This window comes from Electrona antarctica (assembly GCF_951216825.1).
Source record: "Electrona antarctica genome assembly, chromosome: 15".
In the NCBI taxonomy this organism is placed as follows: domain Eukaryota; kingdom Metazoa; phylum Chordata; class Actinopteri; order Myctophiformes; family Myctophidae; genus Electrona; species Electrona antarctica.
Genome location: NC_136796.1, coordinates 13,622,505 through 13,638,047, shown reverse-complemented (window position 1 = coordinate 13,638,047; position 15,543 = coordinate 13,622,505). Strand labels below are relative to the sequence as shown.

At 41.3% G+C, this 15,543-nt stretch overlaps 1 protein-coding gene across 1 annotated transcript in view; it reads right to left on the bottom strand.

Moving 5' to 3' along the window:
- The window catches only part of crybg2 (crystallin beta-gamma domain containing 2), a 73,958-nt gene that overhangs the window by 23,460 nt on the left and 34,955 nt on the right, over positions 1 to 15,543 (bottom strand). The window contains exons 5-6 of the mRNA XM_079521785.1: positions 8,511 to 9,669; positions 7,001 to 7,858 (exon numbers count right to left, since the gene is read on the bottom strand). Coding sequence (XP_079377911.1) covers positions 7,001 to 7,858; positions 8,511 to 9,669 — 2,017 coding nt within the window. The remainder of the gene's footprint in view (positions 1 to 7,000; positions 7,859 to 8,510; positions 9,670 to 15,543) is intronic.

Sequence of the window (15,543 nt, the reverse complement as noted above, 5' to 3'; positions counted from 1 at the left end):
TGCCAATACTAAACAATGACCCTATTGCACGGTCTGAGATCTAAAGTCAACATTGCTGAGCATCCTTTGTGGCTACCTGTCATTTGTTTGTGGCAGCAGAACCTGAATCGAGCCGTTAAAAAAACAATAGAGACATCCTGACAGGGTAGTCCTCAGTCCTCACATGATTGCAACATTACTAGTTGGTTTCTTTGTTTTCTTCTGGTCTCTATGGTATGTGTTGTTGACCTCTGTGCCTAGTTGGATCTAGGCGAGGATTAGAGGTATTTGTCTGTAAAATCTCAAGCTCCTGCCAAGATGCCATTGACTTATAACTTGAATCCAGTGTATTGTTGTAATAAATATAATTAGGGGCTGTGAGTGAAAGCAAAACACCAACAAGTACGTGTCCTTACAAGTGAACTATGAGAATCCAGTTTCATACAGTATAATCTTTGTAATTTAACGTTCATATCTTAAGTGCTGAGGTTTAAATGACTGTACATCTAGACCATTAGACGCTGACAGAGAAGACCGCATTTAGAAAAAACACTGTTGCTTGGATGCGTGTTATTTCAGACGGTGGGTCATGAAAGATAAGTTACCGAGAATAGACAAAAACAACGAGCAGATACTCTTTCCAGCACTGTGTAAGCACTTTGTAAAGCATGTTTTAAAAAGTGCTATATAAATAAAGTTATTATTTACTATGAAAAATATGGGAATACCCATATATGGAGATCCTGATAATCAATATTGGCCAGCAACCAGCAACTACATCTGACCTCAAACCATTAGATCTCCATATATGGAGCTGACCTGTTCTGACATTCCATGTGTTGATCCTTCCCCATCCATGTCTCCCTTTTGACTGATACCTGTCCATTTAAACTCTAGATGGGCCTGCCCCAAAGTTATTAGTGCAGCCCCGCCTGGCAGCCGGCGAAAACTAGAGTTCTCAACAGGCCCGAAAATTAAGGCCCGGCCCTACCTGGGTCCTCATCAAACCCTGTACACTCAAGACACTGCCCCCGCTGCCACACTAGAGTTCTCATCAGGCCTGAAAATTAAGGCCCGGCCCTAACTGGGCCCTCATCAAACCCTGTACACTCAAGACACTGCCCCCGCTACCACCCTTAGATCTCCATATATGGAGCTGACCTGTTCTGACATTCCATATGTTGATCCACATCAAACCCTGTACACTCAAGACACACTCCATATATTGACAGTACATAATTAATTCAATATGTTGATCTGACCCCCCACGCCAAAGCGCCAGTGCTCGCCCAGCAGTCTGCTGTCACCTAGGGTGAGGTCGCTTCTCGCCGTCAGGGGTCTTACTGGTTATTATTAAAATTAGAAGTATATAACAATGTTATACACAATAGCATTAAAGGAAAGGAAACCCAAATGTTGAACAGTTGTGGAATGAAGAGCATCAATGAAAACTTTCTTGTCTTTAGGCTAATTTACATTTAGCCTAAAGTCAAAATATATATTTTTTTGCCCAGGGGAACACAGAAAGTATGAATTAGCTTTTATCTTTCAGCCATGAGCTACACAATTTACTTTCTCTTTATCATTCATTTTGATTTCTCTACTTCAAGCACTGTCATGCTCATGACCTTTCTTAACCAAATACCCGTTTCCTCTCTCTGATGTCACTCTTGGTCCCTGAGGAACTAGTAACACACTATCGCCCTGCTTCACCAAACCAATCTATCAATCCATCCATCCATCCATACTCATTTATAATGGAAAACTGTTTTTTTTTCAAAATGAGTTAATAGCACAGGCAGACTCTTCACATACTAGAGCATGTCTGAAATAAGTGTCAGAGCTGAAATCGGCATGTAAATATGAAATAAATGCTTAAACATGTAGCTAGGTGTAATGTTAGAGACCACAAAAGTGAACCTTTCAAGCCTGTTTTCTCAACTTGTTGTTTTCTGCAAGACATTACTCTATAAGCCATATCTCCAAAACTGGTGGGTCAAACTGAACAATCAATATGTCCATTTGAAGCTATGATTCCCTGCTTTCATAGGACATGAAAAAATGAAAAATCCAAAAAATCCAATGGCAGTCTCTCAGCCAAATTTAGTCACATACTGTACAGTACACCCTTCCCTCCCTACAGGCTGCAGCTGGCCACTTCTTAGGGCTGTTCGTGCATGCGGTTAGAGAACATGCAGTCTCAGCAAATCACTAATTCAAAAATATGCGCAGACATGTGGTGACAGATGGGAGGTCCAAAGTGAGACTCTCTTGTATTGGGCACTGGGGCAGAGAAAGGAAGAGTTAATCCCTTTCTTCATGCTCTCTTATTATCATTACCTCCTCAACCTCTCCCCACGATTCGCCCAATCGATGTTGTTTTCGTCAGATATCAAACGAAGGAGGAGGAGGGATGTGTAGATAAATACAAAAGGTGGGGTGTGTCTCTCTCTCTGTCTCTGCAGGACCAGACAGATAGCTGGGATGGGCCGGGAGCTCAACAGAAACTTAGAAAATAACAGAGGAGAAGAAATGTGTCAAGCGGTGATTTATAGATTCCTAATGCTTGCCAGGAGCGTTTTAGTGTGAGGCGCTAATCTGCATCCTAATAGTTTGGGAAGAGGAGGTGCAATGTAAAAGTCCCATTGAGTATACAACAGAGTGTACGCGTGCAGCCGTGCACACACACACACACACACACACATGGCCTAAATTCTGTCGCATCTCATTCCAAAATGTAGTGCCTCCATCTCTCATATCTGAAAACTAATTCCTCCATGAACTTTTCTTTCCACTCTGCTGACAAAGCGGAAGAAGGATAAAGCAATAAAAGTCAACCCAGCTTAGACTATTGTGATAAAGTCAATATACTGTACTAGAGATAAGAGGTCAACAGTTCAGAATGCTGCAAACAGCATATGGCCGAGTCTCTGTGGTAAACTGTTCTGATGCCAAGGCTATACTGTAGGTCTGAATTTACTGTTCCAAATGATGATATAGTATTGCAATGCAGTCTTTTTCCCTACTTATTGTTAAAAGCTTTTCAACACAACACCATTTTACCACGCATTAATATACAGTCAATGTAAGTTTAAATATTTATGTTATGCTTACTAAAGCTACAACAATGACCATTTATATTTGTCCATCTGACCTTCTAATCATGTGCATATATGTGTAATGGTTCAAGAAGCTTGTCATTATGGTAATACAAGCACCTACAATTACAGCGGTAAGTAACGGTAAGAAGTAAGACCTAGTTCGGATTTCCCGGTTATTCCTGCTGAACAGGCGCCCTGACGTTGGAGCGCAATTCTCACGCAGGAACCTTTCCGATGACGTATTCCTGATCACCTTCTTGGGAGACTTGGGGGCCATATTCACACGGTGGCCATTTTTCTCTTACATCGGTGGCATAACCCACTCTAACAAGGTTCACGTCATGAGAATCCATTTTATGTATGGATAGCAACCTCTTGTGAGCTAAAGCTGGAAGATGCTTCTGTGGAGCACTAGGTGACTGGAGTGAGTCAATTCAACATAAATACTCAGGAAATTTGTTGGCCTCACAAACAATACAATTCCTCAATTTACAGTGAGGAAGAAAACAATCTAGCCCCAGACTGAAAAATACTGGCCACAAAATAGAGCATAGTATATCCGCTTGCTTTGCAGGGGTCCTGACTCATGTTGAGGTTCCTACACTGTAAAATCTACAGTGTTTGTTTAACTACACAAATGTAAGTAAATGGAGCCATAAGAGGGTTGATTCATTTGCTTACATTTTGTACACTCTCATAGAGTAAATTGAACACTGAGGATTTTACAACAGTCAGTGTCAATGAGTCGCAGTCAGTAACATGAGCCCAGGTCTAGCTTCTATGTGCTGTGACCTGAATTGAGTTGCTATCTGGGCCAGTGGAATTTTGCCAGACTGCGACTGATGTGTATTTTACCAGTTTCAATAGTGGACACACGTTTTCCCACATGTGCGCAAAAATATACATGAATTAGGGATGTTAATCGATTAATCGCCGTTAAGAAATTAAACAATTACACTTAACAGTTAATAATTAATCAAAAATTCTGCGGTTGTATCATTGGGTAGTTTTCTGTGCTGTCTGCGTGCGTAACGCTTGGCCAAGGAACGCACATGTGGGCCGGTAAAAAAAAGGTCCTCCCACCTTGGTAACCACACTGCTTTTGCATGTGATGATCACAGTGCAATTTTCATTTCATTGTATTCCTCATACAAAGATGAGCAAATGGTCAAATACATATTTGATTAAGGAATATAATATGCCTTTTGTATTCTTTCCGTATATCAGCAAAGTGTAGATTATTATGTTAGACATTGAGGGAAATTAAGATTCTCAAATACAATAAAAAGAAACCCTGTGCTTATCAACTAAACGGTTAATCGATCGATAAGTGTCAAAACTTATTATCAATTTATGACTTAATCGATAATTCCCGCTGTGTGTGTTTAATTCAACCATATCGCTGCTAGATAATGCTTTCACATGACTGTTTTAGCAGGGAACATTTAATGTTCCTTGCTTTACAAAAAGTACATAGAGATCTGGCCTCATTACATGTCATAACTTCTCCACCAATCTCCCCTAAGGCACACCTGCATGTCTTGTGGCTGTCAGTGAAAACTGCACTGACAGCCTGGAATAGTCATTAGTCGTTTTTGTATGATGTTTATTAAGGCATGAAAACGAACTGACTAAGTAATGACTTTGGTTCTCAGACGGTAGTTGAGATCCACAGTTATGTTAATTTTACAAAAATCAATACAAATAAAATAAAACCAAAAGCAGTTGTCCAAAGTGCTGTACAATGAATCACTTCAGTAAAGAAAAAGTACTAAAATAAAGCCTAGCAGCTGCATTGTGAACCAACTGCAGAAGACACCGAAGGAAATGAAGGCATGCGAGGTGTGACACAATCGATCTGAAGATCCTTAGATAAGACTACGAAATGTTTAACTTAAATTTAACAATTTAAATTTAGCAATGGCTAGATGAAGCTTCCACCCACAACATAGTTGATTTGTTTGTCAAATTTCTAAGACAACTTTCTTTGCACGAGTATGTAGATTTGTTGGGTAATTTCATCATCTACGCTGGCTTTTGTGAACACCGCAGACAGTTTCTATGTTGCTTGATTCAGTATTTAGATATTTGATATTCTTGTAACTTCAATGAATCTATCATCATGGTTAAAATGGAGTTTGAAGTTACAATGGGTTTGTATAGGTGGACAGTAGGAAGGGGGCATGTCTGATAAAATGAATATCTAAATATACTGAATCGAGCAACTTAAAAACTGTCATGACTCATGAGACACAAGCCTGGGGTTGGATTTGAACCCAGGTCGCCAGAGCATAGTGTGTGCACTGAGCCACCAGGTACCCCTATTTATTATTGATAGGATATTACTAGGCCCCACTGTTCAGCACTTCTCCAAGGAGACACGAGGGAACAATGTTCAAAGGGTAGGTAATAGGATTTATGTGTGAGACTGTATCTAGCAAATGAAGACAGACAGCTACATTTCTAAATAAAAATCCAAACATGGAGGAATTCAGAGGAGAGATGAGAAATGAGGCAGTGAGAACAGGGTTAATAGCTGTGCAAATGCTGCTAAAATTAACTCTGGGATCTATGAGAAATATTTTACACATTCAAATATTTGGCCCTCAGAGCTGGTATGTAAGCAGTCTCTGTAGCTTTCTTCCATTAAAGTTCAGATTTCCTGCACTCCCGCCTAAGGGCACAGGTGACTTTTGGGCTGAGATCTTCTGTTTTTTACTGGAGCAACAGAGCTTAAAATTAAATATAGAGACCATCGGCTATGTACTGTACACAAGGAGGGGAGGCCTCAATAGAACTGGGTAGGGGAACAGCTACTACACCGTCTAACAGTCAGAACTACAGTACTGTACACAAGGAGGGGAGGCCTCAATAGAACTGGGTAGGGGAACAGCTACTACACTGTCTAACAGTCAGAACTACAGTACATGAGGAGGGGAGGCCTCAATAGAACTGGGTAGGGGAACAGCTACTACACCGTCTAACAGTCAGAACTACAGTACCTGGCAGTAAAATGGGCCATAGAATCAGAACGATGCGTGATCAGACCGACATACTGTACATCTTTTATGTAGGGCACATAACTGTACTGCATTAAAAGAGTCAATAACTTTTCTTTGCATCGATTAAAGGCATATCACAAATTCACCAAATTATTATCGGACTTGGGCATAACAAAAGGCGAGAAGTTTGAGAATTATTGAGCTGCCGTGTATGTGTATTATATTTCTTATCCGAGTTGCCATTACTGCAGAAAACTACTATTTTTTACAGATCCTGCCGAGTCCCTACTAGCACACATACTCATGAACATACATGAGTACATGCACACAACATTTTGCTAACTACACCTGAAAGCATACATGAGCACAGGCCACAAACGTGCACAGAGACACACAATAGTATGAAGTCATCTTTCTCTCCAATGCAAAGTTTACATGGGGCGTCATGGGGGGTCAGTGTTGGGTAGTGTTGAGCTTGGGCTACACAAGAGGAAACTTCAACAATGTGTACAGGTTTGTGAGAGATATATGGAGAAGAATCTATTGTGTTTTGTCACTGTAGACCAGGATACCATTTCAAGTCATCCCAGTCACTGCAAGGATTTTGTTTTGTCAAAGCTGGACATTTCTTAATGTAAATACATTGAAAAAAGTATATTAAAAGTTTAATTGGGAACTTAAGTCATACTTTTGTGTGTATGTATACCTGCAACACATAATTTCCGTCCCACGTCATTAAACTATCATCAGCTATATCCTGAACTTTTGCACCTATCTTTGCATGGGACCTGATCCAAAATGAATTATTCACAGGCTGCTCTCTCTCTCTCCTCCCCTGGGGCCTGCTCAAGCTGAAACACCTTCTGAGACCTATCCACAATGTCTTATACTCTATGGAAAAGAAGAAAAAATACTCACATAAGCATCAGGAAAGGCTCTGTATTTGGGCACCACAACTTTCTCTGGTTCAGGCTCTGGCTTCTGGAAGTGACCTCCGTGGACACTATTGAAGAGCGGGGTCTGATGGAACCCCTCGTTACTGAAGTTCCCCTGGAACCCCTCGTTACTGAAGTTCCCCTGGAACCCCTCATTACTGAAGTTCCCCTCGTTACTGAAGTTCCCCTCGCTGCTGAAGCTCCTCTGTAGGACCTGTGTGCTCACTGCTCCAGCACCGACACCCATCCCCAACCCCATGCCCATTCCCATCCCCTGGGTCTGGCCAAACTTAGAGAGGGGGGAGTCCGGGGAACTGAAGTGCCTGTGGTGATCAATGGAGCCGGTGGGACTGTACTGTCCTGTGGGGCTGTTGCTGGAATTGGTCGAGTCCAGATTGAGATGAAAGGGTCTGCTCATACGAGTGTTGGGATCATCAGCACCGGTCAAGGAACCACCAGAGTTGTTCAGGAGGAAGGAGAACCGCTCGTAGCGGGATGCCATCTGATCATTTCCAGTGTTGCGTCCGCCGCCGAGCTCCCTCGGTCCCGTGCTTATGCGGTCATTTGTTAACCCCGTTTCCGGTAGCGAGCTAGTACGGAAGAGCGACCGATGGGCCTGGGAGTTTGCCTTGCCATTTTCCAGGGGCTGATCAACAGAAGCTGACCGGTAGCTGGAGAAGAGGACACTGTTGTCCAGACGGGAGCCAGTGTTGGGCATCTGAAAACCGCTGTTCCCGTTCAGAAGCGTTTCAGTCTCTGAGGATTGCCTCATTACAATGCTGTTAGCAGTAGATGCTCTGGGGGGGAGGGTCTGGCCTCTGCTCCCAAACTGCTCTTGCAACTATGAGCAAAAGCACTAGTATTAGTAACACGCAATAACTATTGTGAAAGACAGATATTCTAAGCATTATTCTTATCTTTTTATATTATAATTACAATTTACAATTTAGGCATTTAGCAGACGCTCTTAATCCAGAGAGATTTACATTAAGCAATAACAAAAACAAATAACAAAAGCATGGCATACATCACATATATAAAAAGTAGTTCTCATGACTCAAGCGTAAACTAAGAACGTAACAGTGGAGTATCTATGTGAACTATACATACTATATTATATATTATACATGTGTACTACAGTATAAAGTGCTATGACTACATAAAAATGCAATTCTAGTGCTGTCTACGTAACAAGCTATAAGTCTGTTTAGAAATACTACCTAAGTCTACATAAAGTGCTATCTAAGGGGGCTAGGCTAGGGCAAGTGCTACGGGCCATGGTGGAGTCTGAAGATTTCCCCTGCCAAATTAAATTCTAACAACATGTACTTTGTAAGGTCTGCACACCATGTGCACAATGCCTTTATACTTTCTTTTTAGCTTTTATTATCAAAGATATGCCACATTATGTCAACGTATACCGTTCCCTGCAGTTAAGCAAATAATATTTTTTTTAAAAACATTTGCATTATCTGTGTGTACACATGCCGTACCTGCTGTTTCAGCTTCATCATTTCCATAGGGCTAAGTGACTCCTTCGGAGTCCATCTGAACCCCATGTTGGAGGCCTCTGCCGGGGCCCCTGGAGCCGGAGGGGACTTGAGAGAGTGGAGTGATTTGTCGGCGGCGCCATGGCTGGGGGTGTCCTCGACAATAGGGGGCAGGGAGTTGAAAAGGGCCTGTGGTACCCCACGCATACCCCGTACTCTCTGGGGGGGTCCCTGCATGCTCCTCAAGGTGTCCACAAGGCTGTCCATTTCACTTTGGCAGGGGGAATCTAGGTCCGGGGAGGCGGGGGAGTCGGGGCCCAGCTCCACACGCGTGGCCAGGAAAACAGTGTCGTCGTCGTTGCTGCTGTCTGCTGCTGTGTCTGTGTTGTTGCCACTGGTTTGAAGAGACAGAGGGAAACCGGAGAGCGAAAGCGGCTGCGACTCCCAGCTAGACTTTATCTTCTCTGGCACGGCCTCTCTCTCTCTCCGTCTCTCTCTATCACCTGCAGGTGCAGCAGGCTCCTCCCAGCTCCTGACGACACTCCCCCTCCACTCGGCCTCTCCTCCCACTCCTCCTCTTGCTGCCTCTCCTACCTCGGAGCTCTCACAGCTCAGATAAACGTCGCTCCTGTCACTCAGCGTGCTGCTGGGGGAACTGGGTGTCTCTGGGCAAAGGGTGGAGGGGGAGGAGGAGGAGGTGAGGTGTCGTATGTACACTGGAGCCTCGGGGAGGGGGGAGGAGGATCGAGGGGAGGTGTTTGTCACACTGGAATCCAGACTGTCTGAAAGAGACGACTCCAGTGTTGGGTCAGGTTTATACTGTACAACCCCTTCAAAGCAGTTTCTCCACTTATACTCAGGTTCCGACGAGGCCGTATCGATCCCATTGAACTCGACTGCAGTGGTGCTCGTTCCACAGTGGTCCACCGTATCAGGGCAGTTATCGGCATCACTGTTGACCAGGGACACTTTGCGAAAGCGCTGCTTGGATTCATCCCTGCCCTCATGTGGGGGAGACGGGGGCTTTAGCGTTAAGACGGTGCTCAGGGTACTGTAGCCTGAATTCATCTCATTGGCAGATTCAGGGTCAGTTATATCCTGCTGGATCATTGACGCAGGGACGTATAGAGCTGGCCTGGAAACAGCTGAGGCTGTCAGAAACCTACAACAAGAAAGAGAGAGAGATGTATTGAATGATACTACTTTACTGTTAGATTGGTCTGAAATTGATCTTGTATCGCAGCAGCACCATTTGCAACATGACGGAAATATAATTAAACACGAAACAATGATGTATACATTTAACACATTACAACCACATGAGACAATATTCAAGGGCCTTCATTGTACATTTTGTCCGAGATTAAGCTTTTTTTTTGCATTTCATTTTAGGATTGACTGGGGAAAATAACACTGCTTCAGTCTAACCCTACATAACTGTGGAACTGGTTGGATGGTAACAATTTGCATTCACTGTTCAGGACATGGATGGGGTCAGAGACAAGGTTGTTTTTCTAATGGGTTTGGCCTACAATCTTTGAGCATATTTTCATTTGGCGGAGCTAAAGTTTGCTTGTGGCCCACATGCCACAAGTGTACTTAAAGCAGTCCTTTTGAGGTGTGGTGATCATATACCAACTATGCAAATGACACAGGTAAACCTTGAGCATCCTGCAGACATGCCTTGCATGCACTAGCTGCAGAGGAATGTTTACAGAGGCCCAACACAACAGGAACATTGTCACACAGTGAGTAACAGGTGGCTGGCTATGACTAGGACATGTTTATTAGTCAAAAGGTCTATAAACCTGCGAAGAAAGTAAAAATAAGTGGAGTAAAAATAATAACACATTATTAAGTTTTCATTCAACTTCTGTAAAAACGCCCAGCGAGGATGTTAACTCATGGACTTATTCAATGCGACATTCACACAGATGTTGCTGTGCAGCAACACTACTGTCTAATACCATTTCTAAATGTTGTCTTTGAGGATCCGAATCCGCAGATCCGGGTCCCCCCCCCCCCCCCCCCCCCAAAAAAAAGGTACTGGGTTGTGGTTTTGTGATGTTCTATAATCTATATTATCTGAATCAGTTTTGTTTGTGATTGCATGTTTACACTACAGGGTTAAAAGAGTGACTTTGAGGGCTGTTTCACTGTACAATGTAAGATATATTTTGAGTTATTCATTTCTAATCAATGGAGCAAATATTTTTGATTTCTTGTCCACCTTTGGAGTTACATCATGGCAAGGTAACTACACAACCCAAACCTCTACCAAAGTTCTAGCCCTTTAATCATGCATTGCCAACTGCTGTCAACTGACAACTCAAAATGACAATAACACTTCTTAAATACTGCCGTACACTGCCCAACCCTTCACTCAAGTACTTCTCACTAAGGCATTAACAAAGACTTGATTCTAAATCACTTAATCACACAAACAAATCAAACAACAGATGTTGGTTACAGATTTCTTACAAAGATTACACGAATACTGACATTTAACCGACTGCATGTGAGTCACAAGCAAAAGGGTAATTTTGAATCCATACCCAATGTATGAATCATTCAACTTTTAAAAGGTTAATCATGTTTTATGTACAATAGTTGCATGTGTAATATTACGTGGTGTGTTGTTTACTGTACACACCACCTGTGTATGTATTAGACAACAAATATATAAATATATTATAGCATGCAAAACAGACAGCAGTGTGAATTTGTCATCGTCACGATTTCCATAACCTCTGTAGCCTCCTCTACTGTAGATCATTCTTAATGACTATTATAAAATCACAATGTGAAACGTTGAGAAACCTGCTTTAGTTGAGTTGCAAAGTGACTGTGAAATTATCGTCCCCGAATACACTGCAGTCTCATTATCAAATCACAACACGAACACAAGGCCATGTATTAAAGTATCTGACAGAGTGCAATTTGATGTTCAAAGCTTGCTTAAGACTTTACTTGCAGCAAGCAAAACAAGCTATTACAAGAAACTGGTTACAGAAAAATGGTCCTACTGTTGGCCTATTTGTCAATATTGTGAAACAATTGCATCTCCTAGAACAGATGACCTATTCATTAAGACTCCAAAAAGAACTGGGTGAAAGAAGAAATGGACAAATTTAGATAGCGGGGCTGATCTACTGTGAATAAGGGTTACATCCTTCATGTTATTAATGATTGTAATGAATCCAAAATCCTGTAAAATGTGTTGTTGCTATTTGGTACCATACATCACATGACCTATTTTGTTGGTTTGTTTTTAGTTTTTCTTGTCTGCCTTCTGTTTTACCAGTTTTGTGTGTGTATATATATATATATATATATTGGACACATACAGTATGGAACTTCAGTTCCAAGTATTTGTCACATACAGTATGGAACTTCAGTTCCAAGTATTTGTCACATACAGTATGGAACTTCAGTTCCAAGTATTTGTCACATACAGTAAGGATGAGACTGATTGATTGATTGTCTCGGGACGGGCGATGTGCCATATGGCTGCACTCGTTTCAGAATTGCTCAGTTGTGGGTGACTCTACGGTGATGGCAATTCTGTAAAATAAAGGCATGTACTTTATTGGTCCACTGAGGGAAAATATGTAATACAGGAGCCCATGAGAGAAAAACAGTATACCGTATACAAGGCAGGACAATATGTACAGGAAAAACAAGGTTCATGGCTATATTCCAAGTTACAGTTACAGTAACATGACACTGTGACATATGACTAAAACAAACCAACAAGTCCTCACAGGCACATTAATTAGTAGCAGGAAGGGGCAAATATGTCTTTATTGTAAGGTGGCAATGATGATTCATGCCCTGACCATATCTTCTAGTCAAAACCATGTTGGCATCTTCTTAACTTGGTAGCCAACTAGCCACCTTAGAATATTATATAAATATATTTTTATATGTATATATTTGTTCCTCCATTCCTGATACTGTTGTTTTAGTGCCTGGACTTTTCTTGTTTGGCTATCATCTTTCCACTACACTACATGTGCACCTGATTATGTTGTGCTGTTGAATTTAACTTTGTGCTTAGTTTGCACTTTGCACACATACAGATATACTGTACTACAATACAAGAATAGATTAAAGTACAGCATAAAAAAAGACAAAACTGGAATATGTATAGATCAATGTTAACACTATAAAACACAGCAGAGTGAACTTGTGCAGTGAATATCTAGCCTAGATATTTAAATAAGATCATATCTCCATGGCAACACTAACTACTACACTGTCTGTGTATTTGAATATGGCTCATGGTCTTTGAATCCATGATTCAAGTCCTTGTGGATTCAAATTAGACTAGAAACTATTAGGCTAAACTTTATCAAAATTGTATTTATTTGTGTCCGGGTAGCTCAGTCGGAAGAGCTCTCGCTCTTAAAAAAAACTTTCCTTAATGATTATATCTGGTTTCAGTATTTATTTATGATGTATTTTCTCTATTATTAAGGTTATTGTAGCGGCCAATTTGTATTGGTGGTGGAGAGGGGGGCGGGGGTCTCGACTCACAAGACATGGCCATAAAGCATTTTAGGGTGGGGGCCCAGCCAAAAACGTTGAGAACCCCTGGTCTAGCGCTTTGTTTTACAGGGACAGACCATTACCGGCTGATACAGACCGTTACCGGCTGATACAGACAATAAGCCACTCCCAACCCCAAACTTCTTATAAAAAGGTTATGTTAATTTTGTCAAATAAATCATATGATATCAAACCTGTCCAACATAGACATTTTATAATTAATAATTAATAATTAATTAATAATATAATCAAATGTATGACGTTGATTTTACAAATTCCCTTAACCCTTAAAAAACGTCAGTAATTGGTGGTCCAGCCCAAAAATGGGGCTTCGGTCAGCCTCAAATTAAAGAGTTGTCCACAGTGGTATCCATATTAATATTCACTCTGGTGAACTTTTAATCTAAAATACCGCCTCTTAGATTTCCTAGTGCCCCTAATATTTGTATGGACGTATCCATGATGTGCTCTTCACAGTGACCACAAAGAATGATTCACTTCTTATACGATGCAAATTGCTCATGGGAAAGAAAAAAATAAACTTGTTTATCAACTCAGAACAACATAAAAGTCAATTTCCCCTGTAGAATGTGGCTGGACCAACGAGGATGAAGGGCAGGGCTGTGAGCTCATCTGAGAGCCAGAAAACCACCCTTGAGACCAGTCTTTAATTCTGAGGCCAAGTGGCATTCCTTCCACAAAACTAAAATACTACTAGGAGAACTTTAACTGATGCTGCTAAGAATAATTGGTGAGAGAATAATTATATTCATTCATAGACTGTTGGACTGATTGTGCATAATAATCTAGCTGCAAGCAATTACAGTAGAAGGTATCCATAACATAACCGCTTAAAAAAGTTGTGATTACACATACATCTGATTGTATTAAATTCTGATAAACTAACACGATAAACTCACAATGACTTGGGTAATCCTCATCGTCTCTGTCAATGCTTTGTTTAAAATAAATCCACCAATGACATTTTAACTTTTTGTCAATAAACTACAAGCAGCCATGATTTTTTGTAAGTGTTCGTTTTGGGTAGCGCCACTTCACTCAACATCATTCTTATACTACTATTTTTGATAGTTGTTTTTGTTTATAATTGTATTCTTATTTCTCTTGGTTGGGTTCTTGACTCTTACACTCGTCTGTACCTCTCATGTGTTACACTGCTGTTGATGCACACCTGAAGGTGTCAATGTTTTCTTATCTATTACATTATCTTAACACAACTAGTATTTTCATAGCCAAAACACAGCCCCTCCTCTCAACTCAACTCTTTTATCATGATATGACAGCGTTTCTTATTCTTGGACAACTTTGATTGCTTTTTCATCCTTAAATTCTTTCAGCATTAACCTCAGCACCACACTTGTCCCTGATGGCAGTGGCACCCACAAGCAAAAACTCACATACCGTATTCCACAGTAAAATCCTCATTGCAAATTTTACTCAGAGTTCAATTTAACTCAAAGAGTTCAATTTACACTAGAATCCAAGACAAACACAGGTCTGCTCGCTGGCTCGCTCTAACTGGAGAGACGCTACACACAATGAGCTGACAAGAGCCTCTCTTGAACATATGCCAACATAACGTATCAAAGACATTGGAGCAGGCAGTGAGATGCAATTTAGGGAGCTTAGCACAAACAAAGGAATTCAACTTCCTTCCCACAGTTATATTTTTCAACGGCACAATTTGTATCATCTGCCAAGTATCTCACATATAACTTTGGATAACGTCCCCAACAGCTATCTAGTATGAAATACATTTATAATGTGTGCAATAGATGATATAGTATGGTATTATGTATATTCCGTTTTTCTTTACGTACAGGGCATACAGGGCATTACTTGTTACAGTAAGCAGACACCTGTTGCAATAGCCGTAGCAGGATGCCTAAGATATTTATTAGTGCACTGTCCACACAGAGCAGTGATGCTACTGAGCTCACTCCAACCCAAGCGTTAACTTATAAAATACAGATGTGCCATTCCAACACTTCAGGCTTTCCTGTACGTTTCCTGGATTTGTTTTCTGGAAATACTTGTTTTCTTGCCAATGGCACTTATGTTCTCAAATGGCACATCTGGTAAATGGTAAATGGTGCATTTATATAGCGCCTTTATCCAAGGCGCTTTACGTAGATTGTGCATTACATTCACACATTCATACACTGATGGCAGCGGAAACCATTCAAGGCACCAACCAGCATATCAGGAGCAATTAGGGGTTCAGTGTCTTGCTCAAGGACATTTCGACATCAACTCTGGGGGAGCCCGGGATCGAACTGGCAACCTTGCGGTTACCATCCGGCAACTCTACCCCTGAGCGGCGAGCCACCGCCGCCACCCCATCTGTAAATTAATCAAATTAGTTTGTTGTGGCTTGGCAAACATTGAACTATACTACTGTAGATATAATGTACGTATATATATATATACATGCACCATTCTGCAGGGTAACCACTAACCAGTG